The 22,161-nt window shown below is 38.7% G+C and overlaps 1 protein-coding gene and 1 pseudogene across 1 annotated transcript; both read right to left on the bottom strand.

Moving 5' to 3' along the window:
* Nucleotides 1–361: 361 nt before the first annotated feature.
* On the bottom strand, nucleotides 362–1,460 carry LOC132281254 (probable LRR receptor-like protein kinase At1g51890; annotated as a pseudogene).
* Nucleotides 1,461–16,806: 15,346 nt separating this feature from the next.
* LOC132281252 (senescence-induced receptor-like serine/threonine-protein kinase) lies at nucleotides 16,807–21,116 on the bottom strand. Its single transcript, XM_059782973.1, has 13 exons — nucleotides 21,011–21,116; nucleotides 20,358–20,904; nucleotides 19,755–20,257; nucleotides 19,524–19,665; nucleotides 19,367–19,438; nucleotides 19,178–19,249; nucleotides 19,012–19,092; nucleotides 18,592–18,731; nucleotides 18,265–18,473; nucleotides 17,875–18,001; nucleotides 17,711–17,773; nucleotides 17,431–17,620; nucleotides 16,807–17,209 (listed from the first exon to the last, which is right to left on the bottom strand). The coding sequence occupies exons 1-13, from the start codon at nucleotides 21,114–21,116 to the stop codon at nucleotides 16,807–16,809; spliced, it is 2,655 nt and encodes an 884-aa protein (XP_059638956.1).
* Nucleotides 21,117–22,161: the final 1,045 nt, after the last annotated feature.

The following is a 22,161-nucleotide window of genomic DNA, read 5'->3' as shown; positions in this document are numbered from 1 at the left end:
ATTTTCACTAGTAATATTTTAAGAATTAGCTACATCTGTATAAACAATAAGGTTATACAATTAATGCTTAGAAATTGGCAGAAGAATAAAAATAATTAAAATATCAACAGTTGGGCTTTTGCATACAAAAAGTACAGAGAATTTGTTCAGCCTCTCGAGCAACACACAATTTGCACCCCGACACAGACAAACACCCACCTCCACTAGGACTACGACTTCAATATCATGACAGACTTAAAGTTTTGTACACACTCTTAACATGCTCAAATACAGAAACGCCAATGAACCATCAGCATCCAGCACCAAATAACTTTTGAACAGGGATATCACCTTGCCATGGGAGTCACTCCACTCTCCAAATTCATTGATCTGACTCATGGCTAGCTACCACCATTGCCAAACACTCCTTCAATTCCATTACCACATAATTTCTGGTGGAAGTGCGAGATACACAAGCCATTGCTAATTCTACAGATTTCCAAGCAGAATTAACATCATAATCTTCCTGTAACTTGGGATCAACAATACTTTTAACATCCCCATTAGCAAGCATGGAATTAACCCAATGAATTATGTGTGTATGTCAGGACTTTGCGGTATTGCTGGCTGGCCTGTGATTATCTCCAAGATAACGATTCCAAAGCTATATACATCACTTTTCTCAGTCAACCTATTTGATGTGAAATACCTGCAACCCAAAATGTATAAAACATTTATTCGTATCATAACAAAATCATGAAATGAAAATTTCTAAAAGACGAACATAGATTGTGCAGTCATAGATTTTTTGTGACAATGTAAATCACTTCTTGAAATAAATCATTTCCAAAAGACAAACATCAAACCGGGAAGGGGAAAAAAAAAAAATTACTTACTCATTGTCAAGATACCCGGGAGTGCCAGCAATAATTGTTGATACATGTGTGCCATTTTCAGTAGGGAAAACTCTGGACAATCCAAAATCAGCAAGTTTGGCTTGGAAATTTTCATTTAATAATGTTGGAAATTTTAACTATAAGTTGACTCAACGATTATGGCAGATTTGTTGGGTCTTCAATATAGGCTAATTTTTAGGGATTTTATTTATATTCTGATTTGATTTGATTTTATTTTATTCTCTTTTCCATATTTGTAATTTTTCGCTTGTATATAATGATAGTCAGGCTTTCAAATTGAGTACGCCAATTTTACCAAGTTACTTTTTGGTATCAGAGCCTCAAACCTACGCCTCCCCCATCTCTCTCTCTTTCACCGCCTCTTTTAATACTCGTTACAGCCCCTTCCCTATTTTTTTTCACAGACCTTCTCTCTTTTTCAGGTCACTGTTGCGACAGTCCTAGGGGGATTCAATCTCCTCTAGGTTCGACCCCTGTAGGGGTATTCCCTTAGTCTTTTTCATGCACTAAGGGTCAGAAGACGTGTTTGTAATCTTTTGGGGCTGCTGGGATATTCGGCAGCATTTTCGGATCAGACCGCCGTGTCTCCGGCTTCTTGGTTTGATCAAAATCAGGTCTATTCCTCCTTTATTTGAAATTATTGGTAATCTGTTGAATTGATCTATTTAATATTATGGCTGACTCAAGTAATAATAAAGAAACTCTCTTTTCGGCGCAACACACACCGGCTCAACGAGTTACTAGCGTGCTGTTGAATGGCCGTAATTTTGCGTCCTGGGCTCGTTCCCTCCGCCTCTATGTTGGTGGAAAAGGCAAATCAGGGTGGATTTTGGGTACTGAAAATAGGCCAGATATTAAAGATCCTAAATATGCTCAGTGGGATATGGACAATTGCACCATTTTAGGGTGGATGTTTAATTCTATGGAGGAACGCATTTATAATATATTCATGTTTTATGACTCTGTTAATGAATTGTGGACTGCTTTGAATCAAATGTATGCTCATTCTAGGAATGATGCTCGTATTTTTGAATTATATCAAGATATTGCTAAGGCCTCGTAGGAAGGCCTGAATTTGTTTGTAACTAATTATTTTGGGTATTTGAGATCTCGTTGGGAGGAACTAGCTCAATATGAGCCTCTTAGTGAATTTCCTTCTGAGGCAGCCTTTCTTCTTGTCAAATGTCTAGATCGTCAGCATACCTATCAGTTTTTGATGGGATTACGCCCAGAATTTGAACCACTAAAGTCTCAGATCTTGAATGCATCACCAATGCCATCCCTGTTGGAAGCCTTTGTTACTGTTGATGGTGAGGCACGTAGGCACCGTTTAATTCAGCCCTCAATTCTTCCTGTACCAGTGTTTGAGCCTGCTAGGGATAGTATGGCTTTTGCAGCCAACTTTGGATCACGAGCTTCTGGAGGTCAGATTATTTGTCACCATTGTGGAGGGGTTGGACATGTTAAGGCTCGTTGCTTCAAACTTCATCCTGAACTGAAGCAAAAATTTTCTAGGAACCGTTTATCTGGAACTGGTTCTTCTCGTATTGCGGCTGTTGCAGAAACTCCTGTTACTACTGGTGGATCTACTATATTTCTTGGACTGAGCCAGCTTCAGTCTCAGATTGGGCATATCCAAGACCAGCTTGGCTCCCTTGCTTCTAGAGTTAGTGCTCCTGTAATGCCTGTATCTTATATATTTATGTTAAAAGATTTTTTATTATTTTATGTTAGCTGTGGGGCCCACCTTATTTTAAGGCACATGTGGTTAATGGGATGAAGACCCATTTTGTTTTCATTACACTTTCTCTCTCTCGCTGCCTCTGTATTTCTTTTTTCTTTTTCTTTTGCAACTTCCACTCTTAATTTCTCCCTCATTTCTTGGTGTTTTTAAGAGCCGTTTGCGGCTATTCGAAGCCCACGACGAGATCAACACGTTGATAGGAGCAATTCTTTGATTGGTGCACTATAGGAGATTCGAAATCCTAGGGTTTGAGGTGAAGAAATTGGGGATTTTGCTTAAAAGTGAGGTAGGGGTCTCTAATTCCTACAATCTTGTTCCTTTGTGAGTTAATTGTTCTTGATTAGTGTCCTAGCATGCTAAATTGTGATGATTGCCCCTTTGTGAATTATTTTTTTTCTTGATTAGTATCCTATTAGTATTCTAGCATGCTATATTGTGATAATTGTTCCTTAAAGTGACTTGATTATATATATGAAACATGTGAGAAGGTGTATTTAATTGAATTATAATGTGTATTTAATTGAATTGTATGAAAATAATAATAATAATAAAATGAAAGAAAATAAAATAAAAACATGCTTAATGTGTTAGTTTTCTATGCCAATTAATTTGTCAGAAATTATGTAAAAGCTTGTAAATTGTGCGTTAAAAAAAAATTCTCTCCATTTCCATATATGCACACAAACATTGGGCATGAAAGAAAAGGGAAAGTGTTTTGAAATAAAAGAAAAAGGGGATTTTGGAAAGAATTTGATGAATCGGCTTTTGAGAAAAACCCGGCCGCCGCGGAGTCACCAAAGGACCGGTGTGTTAATATAGCCTAGAGGGAACTAGGGAGATTGCCCTAGCGTGGTTGAGCTACCTAGGCCCCAAATGACGCTACGGGGGTACCAAAGGTCAGGGACAGTAGCCAATCCTTCTCTCGTGTCGCTGCGGAGTCACCAAAGGGTGGGTTATATTAACAGTTTGTGAAGTAATGATGTTTTCTGAAAATGGGGAGTGACATGCATAACATTGCATTCATGGCACGAAATTTATTTGCTTTGAACTTAGAATTGATATTGTGTTTTCCCGGCTTTGCATGACCCCAAATTCCTATTGTCCTATTCTTTGTTTGGATTCACAGGGACACAAGAGGTGTGTCTTAGGTACTACCTACTGAGCAACTTGCTTACCCTATTATTTAATAAATTTTTTCTAGGAAACGAAAAAGAAGTGGCTGATGACGTTGCACTACAGGGCTAATTTGGATTAGAAGACTTTTTGCCATTTTGTGTACTAAGTCCCATATTTTTGTAAAACCTTAGTTTGTTATATTCGGCATAGAGGTTTGTGGACCCTTGTTATCGTAATTATAATTATAGACTGTAATTTTAGCATAAGTTGTATAAACGTTGTAAAACATGGACGTTCGATATTAATCTTGTATTTTGGGACTGTAATTATGATATTTGAATGATATAGTATGTGGTTGCACCACCATGGAGTGTATTATATGATATTTGTGTTGGGACAGGTTTATCATTCTTTTAAATAGGTTGTTGTAGGACGATTTTTAGCGAAGGTCATGCCGAAATTTTTTTTATTTTGGCATCAGCTAGGGTCATTACAAATTTAGTATCAGAGCCCATGGTTCGAAAACCATTAGGACGACGGGTAGAGGCCTACATAGGATTGCGTGGGATGTTGATTTCATTGTGTATTTGACTATTTGCTACTTGTTTATTACTTGAGCAAGCATGCCTAACTGCTTATGTGGTTACGTGCTTAAATGTCTATGGTAAAATGTTTCTTGCATGGTCTTGCATGCTAAGTGTCATTACGACATCATTTCACGTTGAGTCGTCTATAGTGGACTTTAGTGTAATGTAATTGAACCGTTTTCTCATTTTGTAGCACGATGTCACGGCGTGAGGAACAAAGGGAAGTTGGCTCCAGGGCGACTAGGGGTGATGTTGGTGAGAGCTCCAGCTCCAATCCGGAGGAGCTAAATGATGAGGACACACTTCTTAGGGACTTGATTCCTCTAAGAGTTGTCCCCACAAGGAGGGATAATGTTGAAGCACCCGTAGAAGTGGGTGAAGGTTCTGTGGCACTAGAGTTGAATCGTTTGTTACAAAGTGCCGTGAGGGCAATGATTGCAGCTCAGTCGGAGTTGGCACCACAATCTACAGTTCAAGTTGAGGAGACGCCGGCTCAGAAGCGTCTCAAGATTATTAAAGGGTTTTCTCAGTTGATGCCGGCAATGTTTGAAGGTGGTGCAGATCCTATGGTAGCGGATGACTACATGGAGCAAGTTGAAACTCAATTAACTTCTATGGATGTGACGGAGGATCTCTTGAAAATTATCCTAGCCACTTACAAGTTCACAAAGGATGCCAAGTTTTGGTGGAAATCGATAACAAATCAATATAAAATTGAAGAGATGAGTTGGGATAGATTCAAGGAATTGTTCTATGAGAAATATTTCCCTGCCTCCAATAGGTGGGAGTTAAAGAATCAGTTTATTGGCCTTATCCAAGGCAATATGTCAGTGACAGAATACGAGAACAAGTTCACGTCTCTTTCCCGCTTTGCTCCAGAGATGGTGAGTCATGAAGTTGATAAGGTTCAGAAGTTTATCTCCGGACTTGACTACAAAATGAGGCTGTTGTTAATAGCACAGGGCATCAAGGTTTATTCTGAGGCAGTGGAAAGGGCATTAATGTTAGAGGTGGAGACCAAAGATAAAGAAGCAAGAAGGGAACAATGGAGGCAAAAGAGGAATATAGGACCATCTGCAGAGGGACTTTCAGGGAAAAGGAACAGGGGTGGTTCATCTCAGTTTCAGGGGCAGCAGTCTACACGATTTGCTCCTACCACTCCATTGCCAGTTGGGTCTGATAGGAGTGGAGTCATTTGCTTTCAATGTCAACAGCCTGGACATTATAAGTCCAATTGTCCCATGAGATTGACTTCAGTTTCTTCAGCTCCGAGGGCTTGTTATGGGTGTGGCCAGCAGGGCCACTTGATTCGAGACTGTCCAAGTCAGGGAGCAGTCACCGGTAGTGGCAGAGGGTCATGGCAGAGGCCGTCACAGTCGGCTACAGTTCAGTCAAGTTTCAGACCACCGCCACCACCACAGCCTGCTATGTTTTCTCAGGGTTCACGACCTGCTAGGAGGGATACTCCTACTGTGTCGGCACAGCAGTCTGGTGTTCAGATGAGTAGTTCACAGGCATAGGCACCGCAGGGATGTGTCTTTGCACTTGCACCGACTGATACATCTCCTGGATCTTCAGTTCTCCGAGGTGTATTTCCAGTGTTTGGTTCTTAGGCCCGTGTTTTGTTTGACTCTGGTGCATCTCATTCTTTCATTTCATCATCATTTGCACTTGCATCGGGGTTAGAGGTCAGTTTCATTGATCGGGCATTGTGTGTTGATACACCAGTTGGGGTTTCAGTGTCATTGAGCCGAGTTGTGCGGGATTGTTCTATTGTGATAGCCGGGCGGACTTTTGTGTTTGACCTTATCCTCCTGGAGATAACTAGTTTTGATGTCATTCTCGGGATGGATTGGTTAGCTTCATTTCATGCTATGATTGACTGTTACAGAGGAAGGGTTACAGTTTGCAGTCCCGAGGGAGACTGTTTCTTTTTCGTGGGAGATCGGAGTGATTCCCACATTTTATCGTTTCATGGAGTTCGTGGACGGAGTCGTGGTGATTACTTTTTGGCTAGTCTTATAGCCGAAGAGGATGATGTTGTGGAAAAAGAGTATCCTGCAGTTGTTCGTGATTTTCTAGATGTGTTTCCAGAGGATTTGACAGAGTTGCCTCCACATCGAGAAGTGGAGTTCTCTATTGAATTGATGCCAGGTACCGCACCGATTTCTATGGCACCGTATCGTATGGCACCAGTTGAATTGGAAGAATTAAAGAGGCAACTTGATGATTTGAGGATGAAAGGTTTCATCCGACCGAGTGTGTCACCGTGGGGCACACCGGTCTTATTTGCTAAGAAGAAAGATGGATCTTTGAGGTTGTACATTGATTACCGGAAGTTGAATCATGCCACCATCAAGAACAAGTATCCTTTGCCAAGGATAGATGATTTATTTGATCAGTTGAGGGGAGCCAGTTGTTTCTCGAAGATTGACTTGAGGTCTGGCTATTATCAGTTGCGGGTTAGGGATGAGGATATCCCGAAGACAGCATTCCGTACACGGTATGGACACTATGAGTTCCTTGTTATGTCTTTTGGCTTGACTAATGCACCAGTGGCATCCATGGACTTGATGAACCGTGTCTTTCACGATTACTTGGACCAGTTTGTGGTAGTTTTCATGGATGACATTCTTGTGCACTCACGGACTTGGGAAGATCACGAGGTCCATTTGAGTATTGTTTTACAGATTTTGCGGGAGCACCGATTGTATGCCAAATACGAGAAATGTGAGTTTTGGCTACAGGAGGTGAAGTTTTTGAGGCATATTGTTTCAGAAGGTGGAGTATCAGTTGATCCATCAAAGGTTGAAGCAGTTTTGACTTGGGAGCGACCCAAGAATGTGTTTGAGATCCGCAGTTTTCTTGGTTTAGCGGGTTACTATCGAAGATTTGTGAAGGATTTCTCCCGTTTGGCAGCTCCTATGACCCGTTTGACCCAGAAAGAGGTCAAGTTTGTCTGGAATGAGGCCTGTGATTCATCTTTTCAGGAGTTGAAGACGAGATTGACTACAGCGCCAGTGTTGGTGATACCTGAGCGTGGCTTGGGTTATGTAATCTATTGTGATGCTTCACGTGACGGGTTGGGATGTGTGTTGATGCAGGATGGTAGAGCAGTGGCTTATGGGTCTCGACAGTTAAAGACTTACGAGTACAACTACCCTACTCATGACCTGGAGTTAGCGGCAGTTGTATTTGCCTTGAAGTGTTGGAGACATTACTTGTATGGTGAGAGATTCGAGGTATTTTTAGATCACAAAAGTCTCAAGTACCTTTTTTCCCAAAAGGACTTGAACAACAGACAGAGACGATGGGTTGAGTACTTGGAAGATTACAACTTTGATTTGCAGTATCATCCGAGCAAGGCAAATGTTGTAGTTGATGCCTTAAGCTGAAAATCTCATGGAACTTTGGCCAGTTTAGCTATTCGGAAGTGGAAGATGCTTGAAGATCTGGCAGAGATGGGATTACAGTGTTTTGATGATGATGGTTACAGTGAGTCGGCATTCTTATTTAGTCTTGTGGTTCAGCCTACTCTTGTTGTACGAGTGATTTAGTCACAGAGACAGGACCCGGACTTAGATGCCATCCACGCTTTGATCTCTAGTGGTGAGACAGTGAAAGATTGGGCCTTGCATGCAGATGGGGGTCTACGGTTCAGGGGTTTGTTGGTGGTTCCTACTGTTTGTCGTGAGGATGTCTTACGGGAGTTTCACATTTCCCGCTTTGCAGTTCATCCAGGTGGTACCAAGATGTATCATAATTTAAGACGTCAGTATTGGTGGAATGGGATGAAGAAAGATGTTGCACAGTTTGTGGCTAGATGCCTTACCTGTCAGCAGGTGAAGGCCGAGCATCAGAGACCAGCTGGTTTATTGCAACCATTGCCTATAGCGCAGTGGAAATGGGAACATATCGCTATGGATTTTGTGACAGGTTTTCCAAGGTCACGGAAGGGCAATGAGGCCGTATGGGTCATCATTGACAGATTGACCAAGACGGCTCACTTTTTGCCTATTAAGGCAACAGATGATGCAGAGAAGCTTGGTGTTCTTTATGTGAAGGAGATTGTAAGGTTACATGGAGTTCCAGTAACCATTGTTTCAGATAGGGATGCTAAGTTCACTTTGAAGTTTTGGGAAGGACTTCAAGCAGCGTTTGGCTTAGCGTTGCACCTGAGTACGGCATTCCATCCACAGACTGACGGTCAGTCGGAGCGTACTATCCAGATTTTGGAGGATATGCTTCGGGCATGTGTGCTTGACTTGGGTGGTAGTTGGGAGGATCACCTTCCACTTATTAAATTTGCCTACAACAACAGTTATCAGGCGAGCATTCAGATGGCTCCATTTGAGGCGTTGTTTGGTAGACCTTGTAGGTCTCTTGTTTGTTGGACTAAGGTAGGCGAGACAGCCGCCTTAGAACCCGACATTGTACTCGAGACTACTGAGAAGATTAAGTTGATAAGACTGAGGTTACTTATAGCTCAGAGCCGACAGAAGAGTTATGCGGATAAGCGGAGACGGCCGTTATCCTTTGAGGTGGGAGACCATGTTTTTCTACGGGTTTCTCCACGGAAGGGATTGATGAGATTCGGGAAAAGTGGCAAGTTGTCGCCACGATTCATTGGACCATTTGAGATTTTGGACCGTGTAGGAGAGGTTGCCTACAGACTTGCTTTGCCACCACAGTTGGACAGGGTCCACAATGTTTTCCATGTATCGATGTTACGAAAGTACGAGCCAGATCCATCTCACATTTTGACTTGGGTTGATGTAGACATTGATGAGGATGTTTCCTTCGAGGAAGGACCAGTTCAGATACTTGACACACAACAGAAGGTGTTGAGGAAGAAGACGATACCGATGGTAAAAATCCTTTGGAGATACCACGGAGTCGAGGAGGCTACTTGGGAGCTCGAACAGGAGGTTCGCTCCAAGTATCCAAAGTTGTTTTCTTCTCCAGGTATGTCTTGATTTCGGGGATGAAATCTTTTTTAAAGTTGGGGAGAATGTAATGTCTGTATCTTATATATTTATGTTAAAAGATTTTTTTTTTATTTTATGTTAGCTGTGGGGCCCACCTTATTTTAAGGCATATATGGTTAATGGGATGAAGACCCATTTTGTTTTCATTACACTTTCTCTCTCGGCAGGTCTCTCTCTCTCTCGCTACCTCTGTATTCTTTTTTCTTTTTCTTTTGCAACTTCCACTCTTGATTTCTCCCTCATTTCTTGGTGTTTTTAAGAGCCGTTTGCGGCTATTCGAAGCCCACGACGAGATCAACACGTTGATAGGAGCAATTCTTTGATTGGTGCACTATAGGAGATTCGAAATCCTAGGGTTTGAGGTGAAGAAATTGGGGATTTTGCTTAAAAGTGAGGTAGGGGTCTCTAATTCCTACAATCTTATTCCTTTGTGAGTTAATTGTTCTTGATTAGTGTCCTAACATGCTAAATTGTGATGATTGCCCCTTTGTGAATTATTTTTTTTCTTGATTAATATCCTATTAGTATTCTAGCATGCTATATTGTGATAATTGTTCCTTAAAGTGACTTGATTATATATATGAAACATGTGAGAAGGTGTATTTAATTGAATTATAATGTGTATTTAATTGAATTGTATGAAAATAATAATAATAATAAAATGAAAGAAAATAAAATAAAAACATGCTTAATGTGTTAGTTTTCTATGCCAATTAATTTGTCAGAAATTATGTAAAAGCTTGTAAATTGTGCGTTAAAAAAAAATTCTCTCCATTTCCATATATGCACACAAGTATTGGGCATGAAAGAAAAGGGAAAGTGTTTTGAAATAAAAGAAAAAGGGGATTTTGGAGAGAATTTGATGAATCGGCTTTTTAGAAAAACCCGGCTGCCGCGGAGTCACCAAAGGACCGGTGTGTTAATATAGCCTAGAGGGAACTAGGGAGATTGCCCTAGCGTGGTTGAGCTACCTGGGCCCCAAATGACGCTGCGGGGGTACCAAAGGTCAGGGACAGTAGCCAATCCTTCTCTTGTGTCGCTGCGGAGTCACCAAAGGGCGGGTTATATTAACAGTTTGTGAAGTAATGATGTTTTTTGAAAATGGGGAGTGACATGCATAATATTGCATTCATGGCACGAAATTTATTTGCTTTGAACTTAGAATTGATATTTTGTTTTCCCGGCTTTGCATGACCCCAAATTCCTATTGTCCTATTCTTTGTTTAGATTCACGGGGACACAAGAGGTGTGTCTTAGGTACTACCTACTGAGCAACTTGCTCACCCTATTATTTAATAAATTTTTTCTAGGAAACGGAAAAGAAGTGGCGGATGACGTTACACTACAGGGCTAATTTGGATTAGAAGACTTTTTGCCATTTTGTGTACTAAGTCCCATATTTTTGTAAAACCTTAGTTTGTTATATTCGGCATAGAGGTTTGTGGACCCTTGTTATCGTAATTATAATTATAAACTGTAATTTTAGCATAAGTTGTATAAACGTTGTAAAACATGGACGTTCGATATTAATCTTGTATTTTGGGACTGTAATTATGATATTTGAATGATATAGTATGTGGTTGCACCACCATGGAGTGTATTATATGATATTTGTGTTGGGACAAGTTTATCATTCTTTTAAATAGGTTGTTGTAGGATGATTTTTAGCGAAGGTCATGTCGAATTTTTTTTTTATTTTGGCATCAGCTAGGGTCATTACAGCTCCTTCAACTGCTCCCATTGCAACTATTGCTACAGGTACTCCTACTGCATTTTATGTTAAGTCTAAGCAGCCCACTTGGGTCCTGGATTCTGGGGCCAATGATCACATGACTGGTGAGTTATCAGTTTTTTCTTCTAATGTCATACCTGTTACCCAATCTGTGTATCTTGCGGATGGCTCTACATCTTACATTCACAGTAAGGGTGATGTTTGTCTGTCTCCCGATACTACTCTTTCATCTGTCCTTCATATACCTAAATTTGCCTTTAACCTTTTATCTGTTAGCCGGCTTGCAAAAAACTTCCAATGTGCAGTTATATTCTTACTAGATCACTGTTTGTTGCAGGACCTTTGTTCGAAGAGGATTTTTGGCAGGGGTTATGAGCGTGATGGGCTTTACTACTTTGGGGAACCACCAGGAATGAGTCTTCAAGCTTCTGTCCTACCTACTTCTAGTGTTTATGATGTTTCTTTTCGCACTTTTAGTCTGTGGCATGCACGTTTGGGGCATGTAAACTTTTAATATCTATTTCTTTTGTTTCCTTCGTTAAATAAAGCATGTAAGGACCATAAGTTTCAATATGAAGTTTGTGAGCTTTCGAAACATACTAGAACTAGCTATATTTCTCATATGAGTCGTGCTCCTAGTATGTTTGATCTTATTCATTCTGATGTCTGGGACCCTTCCCCAATTATTGCTTTATCTGGACATCGATATTATGTGACATTTATTGATGATTATTCTCGTTGTACTTGGGTTTATTTATTGAAAAAGAAATCTGATGTGTTTCTTTTATTTACCCAGTTTCTTCAAGTGATCAAAACCCAGTATAACACTGTTATCCGTAATATTCGTTCTGATAATGGATGAGAATATGTTTTGAATGAGTTCCGGTCTGAACTTAATAAAAAGGGGATTTTACATCAATTCACTTGCCCCTATACTCCTGAGCAAAATGGCGTGGCTGAACGCAAAAACCATCATCTTATGTCTGTGGTCCGATGTCTTCTGAGTGGTATGCATGTGCCTAAATTCTATTGGTACATGGCTGTTCTTACAGCTGCTTTTCTGATTAATCGTACTCTTAGTCGAGTTTTGGGTGATAAGGCACCACTTCAGATTCTCCAGCCTGATTATACATTGTTTCACCTTCTGCCTCGTGTTTTTGGTTGTACTTGTTTTGTTCATAACCATAGTCCTTCTCGTCATAAACTTGATGATAAATCTATTAGTATTTTCTTGGGGTATTCTGCTATGTCAAAGGGCTATCGTTGTTATGATCCTGTGACCAAACATATGTATCATTCTCTTAATGTGACATTTCATGAAACTGTTCCTTTTTATAGTACTAATTATGTGGTACAAGATTCTCTCTCTTGTGATCTGGAGAAGGAGATTTCTCCTATTGCCCATCCTGTTTCTCTCTTTTGAAATCACATTGTCCTGGAATTTCCTTCTCCATCCATGCAGGGTTCCCCTCCACCTTTGCAGGTCTACTCTCGTCGCCATCGCACTCAACCTCCCCCGCCAGAATCATCTTCAGAACCAGGTCCAGGTAACTCTCCTTCTCCTATTGCTCCTACAATTCCTGAGCATACCTCCCGTTATCCTACCCGTGATCGTCATCCTCCTAATTGGTATGGTTTTTCCAGTAGCACTAACCACCCTATTTCCCAGTATGTCTCCTATGATGGTCTTTCAAGTGCATATAAATCCTTCCTGGGCAAGATTGGGACCGTTTCTATTCCTCGATCTGTGTCAGAAGCCCTCCAGGATCCCAATTGGGTGTCTGCCATGACAACAGAAATGGATGCTTTACACCATAATAATACATGGGAACTTGTTGCTTTACCTTCTGGGGAGAAAACAGTTGGCTGCAAGTGGTTCTTTAATGTGAAGTACTTAGCCGATGGTTCTATTGATCGGTATAAGGCTCGGTTGGTGGCAAAAGGCTTTATTCAGATTCTGGGCAAAGACTTTAGTGCTACCTTTGCTCCTGTGGCTAAGTTGACGTCCGTGCGACTGCTTGTCTCCTTGTCTGCTACCCATTCTTGGCCTCTACATCAGTTAGATGTCAAGAATGCATTTCTTAATGGAGACTTACTTGAGACTATATATATGGATCCACCCCCTAGATTTCGGGCTAAGGGGGAGTATGCTGGGAAAGTCTGTAGGCTACGGAAGTCTCTTTATGGTTTGAAGCAATCTCCTAGAGCTTGGTTTAGTCGTTTTAGCAATGTTGTTTTATCCATGGGCTTTGTACGCTGCCACTCAGACCATACTTGTTTTATTCGACGTTGCTCTGATGGTCGTTGCATTATGTTATTGGTATATGTGGATGATATCATTATCACAGGTGATGATGCTTCAGGGATTGCTCAGGCAAAACTTCATCTTCAAAAGTCCTTTGATGTGAAGGACTTAGGTCCTCTTCGATATTTTCTTGGAATTGAGGTTGCTAGATCCAGTCGTGGAATTTCTTTATCTCAAAGAAAATATGTTTTGGATCTTCTTCAAGATACTGGCATGCTTGGGTGTCGACCCGCTTCCACTCCTATGGACCCCAATCTTAAACTCTCTGTTGAGTTAGGGGAATTACTTCCAGATCCATCCGTGTATCAACGTTTAGTAGGTCATCTTATCTACTTGACTAACACAAGGCCTGATTTGACATTTGCTTTCAGTGTGATTAGTCAATTCATGCATGCCCCTCGCTCAGCTCATATGGATGCAGTCTACCATATTTTGAGGTACCTTAAGTCGTGCCCTGGTCTTGGTCTGTTCTATGCCTCAGGAAATCAGTCTGGACTCTCATGCTTTACTGATGCAGACTATGCTGGATATAAGACAGATAGACGTTCTACCTCTGGCTTCTATACTTTCTATGGTAATCATCTCATATCATGGAAGAGTAAGAAGCAGGTTGTTGTTTCTAGATCCTCTGTTGAAGCTGAATACCGAGCTATGGCTTAAGGTACTTGTGAGCTTCTTTGGCTTCAATCAATTTTGGGAGAGTTGGGTCTTGTACAGAAAGGTTCTTCAAGGCTGTTTTGTGACAATAAATCAGCCATTATGCTTGCTTCTGATTCTGTTTTACATGAAAGGTCGAAACATATTGAGGTAGACATTCACTTTATTCTAGAGAAGGTTCGATCAGGTATCATTAATCCTATTTTTGTTCCTTCTTCAGAACAGACTGCAGATGTGTTCACAAAGTCTGTTGGGCCTTCTCTTCTCTAGTCTTCCATCGTCAAGCTGGGCTTAGTCAACATATTTGCTCCAGCTTGAGAGGGAGTGTTGGAAATCTTATCTATAAGTTGACTCAACGATTATGGCAGATTTTTTGGGTCTTCAATATAGGCTAATTTTTAGGGATTTTATTTTTATTCTGATTTGATTTTATTATCTTTTCCATATTTGTAATTTTTCGCTTATATATAATGATAGTTAGGCTCTCAAATTGAGTACGCCAATTTTACCAAGTTACTTTTAATAAGATATTGGTAGACTTCACATCTCTGTGGATTATTGGTGGCTTACAACCATGGTGTAGATATTCCAATCCTTCAATTCCTGTCCACATTTTCGGACATTAAATTCTAAAAGAAAAAAAATGGTAGAAGGGAATAAATGGCAATTATCTACTTACTAACCTTGTGCTGCATCCGTAACTATTTGAAGCCTCTCTTTCCAACTTAAAACATTTGGATTTCTATCTGTGTCTACAAAATAGCTATTCAAGTCTTCTTGTTAATCATAAGAATTTAAAAACATGCATACCTTTCTAGTCAGAAACTTTCAAGTATGGCATGTATACCTGACAGGTGCTTCTCTAAGTCTCCATTAGCCATGTATTCATAAATGATCCCCATGGTGGTGCCTTCATTGCAGTACCCAACAAGAGAAGTTAAATTTTTATGATGAACACTTGTAAGAAGTTTGGCCTGCAATACAAAACCACATTTAGTTTACTGCTTACATTGATGCACTCAAGATTTCAATTTGCAGTCATCGATATCCATCCTCTAATGGTAATGGTTAATCAAGCTGTTACTGGAGTTATGCAAGTTACCTCGGCTTGGAATTCCTTATACCCTTGAATGGATGACGAAGAGAACATCTTTACAGCAACTTGAGAATCACCTATATAGCCATGGTAAACTGTTTCAAATCCTCCTTTCCCAATAGTCCTTTGAAAGTTGTTGGTAATACTCAATACCTCCGCGTATGTACACTCTCTATTCCTCACATCAAAGGGCCATTCTTTCTGTTTCCTGACTACTGTGATCATAGTGAATTCAATAAATATAGTTTAATTAGGAAAACCTTTAACTATTGTAAGTTAAATATTAAGATTTTGAACTTTTAATCTATAAAATATGAGAATAACGGTTCTCATACCTTGTTTTCTCTTTTCAATGATCCATAAGGCAGACCCTATTGCAATTAAGAGTGCAGAAATTGCAATAACAGATGCTACTACCGGCACAACCACCTTGGTCTTTTTCTTTTTGCAAAGAATAGACTGACAAGGATTTGTGTTTTCAGTAGCTCCAGTTGCATTAATACTGTTTTTTATGACAAATGTTAAATTTAGAAGAATAAAAATTATGGAAATGTTTAATGTTTTACCATTTCAAAGAAAAATAAAAATGACAATAAGCTCCTGAAGTCATGTTACACTTGCACTTAAATTGCTGCCCTAAAATCCAGCTACTGCTACAATTGACTTCACCTTTACCTTTTATTTTTGTTCACTTGTGCTATATATATATATATATATATATATATATATATATATATATCTCTTTTTAAGACAAATTCTTGCTATGGATTCTATACCTACATAAGGTTTAATCTATACTACTCTTGCCAGAAGAAAAACAAACCACCCCTCAGGTTTTCAATTCATACATTGAGATATAAGTAGACGAGATATAACTGGAAGGTCCTAGTTGAGCAATTGACCTTGGTGAATCAACATGAATTTACGCTAGGTCAATGAAATTACAAGGGTTGTTGACCAAAATATTGGTCCACATTCTATCTTGATGTATGAATTGAAAACCTGACGGTTGGTTTATGTAATTTGCCCTAGAATCTAAAGTCGTTTGGAAGTGTTGAAATGACACCATCAAATTTTGGACAAATGAATTGAGTCTTGCCCTGGGTCTGTAGCATTGGGAATTTGGGCCTTGGGTCTATAATCATTGGATTGGGCTGATTGTATTGTATTTGAGAAGGACAACGATAGAATTGTTGACTGGTGCTTTTATAATCAAAATTCCTTGGGTCCGTAGCATTGGGAATTTGGGCCTTGGTCATTGGATTGGGTTGATTGTAAAGTATTTGAGAAGGACAACAATAGAATTGTCGACTGGTGCTTTTATAATCAAAATTCCTTTTTTGATAGGTCTTCCTTTTCATTTTCACTAGTACTATTTTAAGAATTAGTTACATCCGTATAAGCAATAAATATATACATGATGCATAGAGGTTGGCTGAAAATTTTGAAATAAAAAAACAAATTTCAAATATCAACAGTCGGCTTTGAATAGAAAAACAGCAGAAAATTTGTTCAAACCCACATGTAACTCACAATTTGCACCCAAGTACACACACCTACCTCCACTAGGACAAAGACTTAAGGATCATGATAGACTCCCAAGTTCTCTGGAGACTCTTAACATGGTGAAATACAGAAACCATCAGCATCCTACACAAATACGTTGTAACTTTTTAGCAGGGATATCACCTTGCCATGGGACTCACTCCACTCTCCGAATTCATTGGTATCATTCGAATTGAATCATCGGATTGATCTGACTCATGGCGAGCTACCTCCGTTGCCAAACACTCCTTCAATTCCATAACCACATTATTCATGGTTGGCCTTCTGGTGGAGGCGCGAGATGCACAAGCCATTGCTAATTCTACAACTTTCCAAGCAGAATTAACATCATAATCTTCCTCTAACTTGGGATCAACAATACTTTTAACATCCCCGTTTGCAAGCATGGAACTAACCCATTGAATTATGTGTGTTTTGCCAGGACTTTTGGATGTTGCTGGTTGGCCTGTGATTAGCTCCAAGATAACAATTCCAAAGCTATAGACATCACTTTTCTCTGTCAACCTATTTGATGAGAAATACCTGCAAACCAAAATGTATATAACATTTACCATTCAAAAAATAAAAAATAAAAAACAAAAAACATTTATCCCTATCACAACAAAATCATGAAATTATGTTCTCTAGATTCAGCCGATTGTCTAGTCATCGGTTTCGTGTAACAATGTAATTTATTCTTGAAACAAATGATTTCAAAAGATAAACCTTAAAGTACTGGGAAATTAAGGGGTAAAAATACTTACTCAGGGTCAAGGTAACCAGGAGTACCAGCAACAATTGTTGATACATGAGTACCACTTTCAGTTGTAAAAACTCTGGACAGTCCAAAATCAGCAAGTTTGGCTTGGAATTTTTCATTTAATAGGATATTGGTAGACTTCACATCTCTGTGGATTATTGGTGGCTTACAACCATGGTGTAGATATTCCAATCCTTCAATTCCAGTCCACATTTTGGTAGGTAAATTTTAAAAGGAAAATAAGAAGTAAAAGGGGTTTAAAAAAAATTCATCTACTTACTAACCTTGTGCTGCATCTGTCGCTATTTGAAGCCTCTCTTCCCAACTCAAAACATTTTGATTTTTATCTGTGAACATATATAAGCAATTCAAGTCTTTTTGTTAATGACAAGAACTTACAGTCATGCATTCCTTCCTAGTCATAAACATTGGAGTGTGACATTTATACCTGACAGATGCTTTTCTAAGTCTCCATTAGCCATGTACTCATAGATGATTCCCATGTGGGTGCCTTCATTGCAGTACCCAACAAGAGAAGTTAGGCTTTTATGATGAACACTCATAAGAAGTTTGGCCTGCAATAGAAAACCACATTTAGTTTAATTTACTGCATACATTGATGTACTCAAGTTTTCTATAAAGCTATGTTTGGGGGCACCGAATCAGCACCTTGGAATTGGAATTGGAGGATACTTAATTCAAAGCACTGATTCGGTGTTCTCAAAAGCTCATAAATATTCATTTGATATGGAATACCACTGGAAAAACAACATTTTATTGGATTCCATCCTCTAAAAGCAATGGCTAATCAAGCTGTTATTGGAGTTACGCAAATTACCTCGGTTTGGAATTCCTTATACCCTTGAAATGATGATGAAGAAAGCATCTTTACAGCAACTTGAGAATCACCTACATAGCCATGGTATACTGTTCCAAATCCTCCTTTTCCAATAATCCTTTCGAAGTTATTAGTAATACTCATTACCTCCGAGTATGTAAACTCTCGATTCCTTACATCAAATGAACCTTCTTTCTGTTTCCTGACTACTAGGATCATATTGAATTCAATAAAGATAGATTAAATATGGATATTTTTTATTATTGAGAGTTCGATGTGATGATTTTAACATTTTGATCTTTAAACTGAGAGTAATGGTCCTCATACCTCGTTTTCTCTTTTCAATGATCCATAAGACAAACCCTATTGCAATAAAGAGTCCGAACAATGCAGTGACAGATGCTACTACCGGAATAACGACCTTGTTTTGGTGATTTGTGTTTTCAGTAGCTAGAGTTGCATCGATGCTGTTGTTGATAATAAACATCAAACTAAGAATCAATGAATGCTTATTGTATACGCTATATGTATCAACAGTAGGTACTAAGAAGTCATGATGTAGCAACTTTGAAGTACGGAAATGTTTATAATGTTTGACAAGGTCACAGAAAATTAAAAGCGACAACGAGGTGCAGTGTATTATTTTTAAAAGGTTTCTGGCATATATGGGGGAATGAAATATTAAATCATAGATCATTATGAAAAAATTTCGGTAATTCTGGTTGTGGTTTTGCAAAAACAGCAAACCTCAATAAGAGCAATCCATTTTTTGACTTTTCAAGGAGTGATTCTGGAACTGAACCAGTGAAATTGTTTCCCTTCAACTTTCTGCAAAAGGAGAGCAAACATGATGGCCTGTTTTGCATTCTGTTAAGCTTACAATTCATGTCGATCACAGAGAAAAGTAACTTACAGGACTGTCAAATAAGCCAATTGAGATAGGAAACTAGGCACCTGACCTGTTAGTTTATTGTTTGACAAATCCCTGAATTAAACAAAAGGATAAATTTGTTTACTATTTTTCATATAGAAAATTAAATTGGATTTGCATCTTATTAGCAAGTTGGCATCTTATTGGTTCTTGTGAAATTGACATACTTACAAAGATTGTATCACCATGAGATTGGATATGTTAGGAGAAATCTCCCCTATCAGCTCATTTGAGGACAAGTTCCTACATTGCAAGTTCAATAATCTTGTGAACATATGGAATTGGAAGGAAAATTATTAAGCATGGTTATTTAAAGGCATAGACGTACAAAGATGTGATCCTGGGAGGATTGAAACCGTCATTATTGCTGCAAGTGAGGCCGACCCACAAAAAGGCTTCAGGAGCACATGGATCTCCTTGCCAGTTCCTTTTCACTCCATACGTCGACTTGATGCCCAGGATAGCAGAAACTAATAATCAGAGAGATTTAGTACATGAAGAAGAAAAAGCATTATATCCAATAACATTGAAATTTAAGTAAATGTACGTAAGAACTTACCATCTATATCATCTGTTTGTAATTGTGTAATTGGTCTAGCAATATAAATCTCCATGGCATTGATGATGGGCGGAAGAGTTGAATTTTTGGTTTTGTTGATTGCAATACCGAACTCTGGGAAAGGCACAGGACTATTTGTGGCAAGTGTGTGTGTCCAATTATAATCGGGAACAATAGGTTCATTAAACAATGATATCCCATTTATAAAGACGTCGAACTCTCTGGATTGATTAGGCTGCAACACCTCAACTTCAGCAAAGTGCAAGTAGACATAATATTGGTCAGAAGAATTGATAGGAGGACCCCACTTTAAGTTCAATGACTCGCTGCCATTTTGTGACGTAGTAGCTGTGCTCATGACTGCAAGCGGTACTTTGAATGTGTTTGAAGTTACGGAATTCATGGTAGACAAATTTCTTATCTTGCTGGGATTACTCATCAAGGAATTGGGAGTAGGGTTCCATATGCGATCATAAGGATCATCTTTGAACCTATTTGAGGTACTGGTACCATAATGAGATTTTTATTCAGTAATATAAAGATACCAGATTAATCTTCCCAGCTAGTTCCTACCAAAAACAATTTGATATGAAGATGGCATACCTGGCTAATTCACTTGGCGTTGAACCATAATCTAAACGATCAAACATGACTAGTGATCCATCTGTAGTTTCATATACAGAGTTATTCAAAGGCCTTAGCTCTATTGCTGATATGAAAGGTGTTCCAAGTTGTTTGTCTAAGAGACAAAGGTATACATAATCACTGGAAAGGACATGTATGATCTCAGTCCACCCAATACTAGCTGTATCAAGCAATGATATTGTGTCCCAGAAATCAACTCCAAAGTGCAAATCAAATGTTGGTGGGTTATTTTGGTTATCATAGTTTCCATACATGAACCAGGCCCTTATCAAATATTTGCTACCTGTCCCGTTTGCAGGTCTTAGGGTGTAGCAATTTCTGGGTCCTTCAGGAAAGCTTCGAACATTCAAGAACTGTTGTTGGAGTGACCCAGTGTTAAATTCAGGAGAAATAGTCCTGCTTACACCAGTGTCTATAAAAGCTGCATCTGAAATATAATGTATTCCGGTTGTCTCATCTGTGTAGCTGGAATCTTCAGATATCCCACAATCTATGCTTATGAAGCCTGAGAAAGAAATGGACAAAAAGGAGAGACCTTATAATTAGCTAAATGTTTAGAGCAACGACAATATATATATCATATTGATAGTTACAAAAAAGTGTTTACAAACCTGAAGGGTCCTGGGCATCAACCACAACTGCAAGGGCAAAAGCACCAAGAATTAATGCAAAGAGGAAGCAATTTGGCATCCCCGTCCTTCTGTTCAGAGTCTTCATGCTGAAGAGGCAAAGCCTAGAGGATGGTTGATCTTATGTTTATATTCCAACTTCATATATGTACCAATAGGCTGCTCATGTTGCCAAATAATATAATAACTTAAAATATTGGTTCTGTTCAATCAATTCTGTTGAAACCTAAGCTATGATGGTGACATAGATAACCTTTTGCCAATGTGTAAACAAGTCAAATTGCGAATCATAATGTTTATTTTAAATGTTCAAATCGTGTGTAGTCTTGTTCATCATGTAACTTAACCTGTAGCAAATATAAGAAAATGAATACTAAAAACTCTCTTTTTTTTTTTTTTTTTTTTTTTTTTTTGGGGTAAGAAATGCAAATGAAGTAATGCCCAAGCAAAATTTGAAGTTATTATTATCATTTTTTATTCAGATTTTTTGAAGATGCACATATTTACAAGAATTTAAGTGACCGTCGTAGTGTTCAAAATGCAATCGGATTGTTAAGTGACTTGTAGCTGGACAAAATATTAATTAGAAAATAACAGCTAGGTGAAGACAATCATCATTAATGTGGAAAAAGGATACAGAAGTTGATAAGGCAAATGCAATTTGAAAGAACAAATATAAGGAAAGGTTGAATCCAATTTTTCTCATAATTACTCGTATCCATAGCTCAGAGTAACTATGGGATGATTTGGAAGGATAGGGGAAGAAAAGAAAAGGAAAGGAAGGATAGGGTTTAAGTGTGTTTGGATGCTTTAGAAGGAGAGAAAAGAAAGGATAGGGAGAAATAGCTATCCCTACTTATCTCTCATTTCCTCTTTTTCTAAAAATGAGAAGATAGGGAGAGAAAGGATAGTATAAAATTATTATTACATACATATCCCTTTTATTTAAAAGGATATGATAGTAATTTAGTTGTTATCATTTCTTCTCTTTTTTCTAATATATCATATCCAAATAAGAATACTATCATTTCTTTTATTATTATTTTTTTTCTATCTATCCAAACATAAATACATAAATAAAAATTATTGTTATCTTTTTTTTTTAATAACTAATATTATCATTTTTTTTTTTT

The sequence above is a fragment of the Cornus florida genome, unplaced genomic scaffold (assembly GCF_030987335.1).
Source record: "Cornus florida cultivar Cherokee Brave unplaced genomic scaffold, ASM3098733v1 CherokeeBrave_3.0.0_Hap2_Chr11, whole genome shotgun sequence".
NCBI classification, from domain to species: Eukaryota; Viridiplantae; Streptophyta; class Magnoliopsida; order Cornales; family Cornaceae; genus Cornus; species Cornus florida.
The sequence above is the reverse complement of the archived record's forward strand: the minus strand, read 5'-3'. Positions and strand labels throughout refer to the sequence as shown.

Excerpts from the sequence above, each read along its gene's own strand:
- LOC132281252 (XM_059782973.1), bottom strand. The coding sequence starts at position 21,116 with ATGAAGACTCTGAACAGAAGGACGGGGATGCCAAATTGCTTCCTCTTT. Across the intron at positions 20,258-20,357 it reads ACGCCAAGTGAATTAGCCAG|TACCTCAAATAGGTTCAAAG; the intron begins GTATGCCATCTT and ends TTATGGTACCAG. Across the intron at positions 19,666-19,754 it reads ACAAACAGATGATATAGATG|TTTCTGCTATCCTGGGCATC; the intron begins GTAAGTTCTTAC and ends TCTGATTATTAG.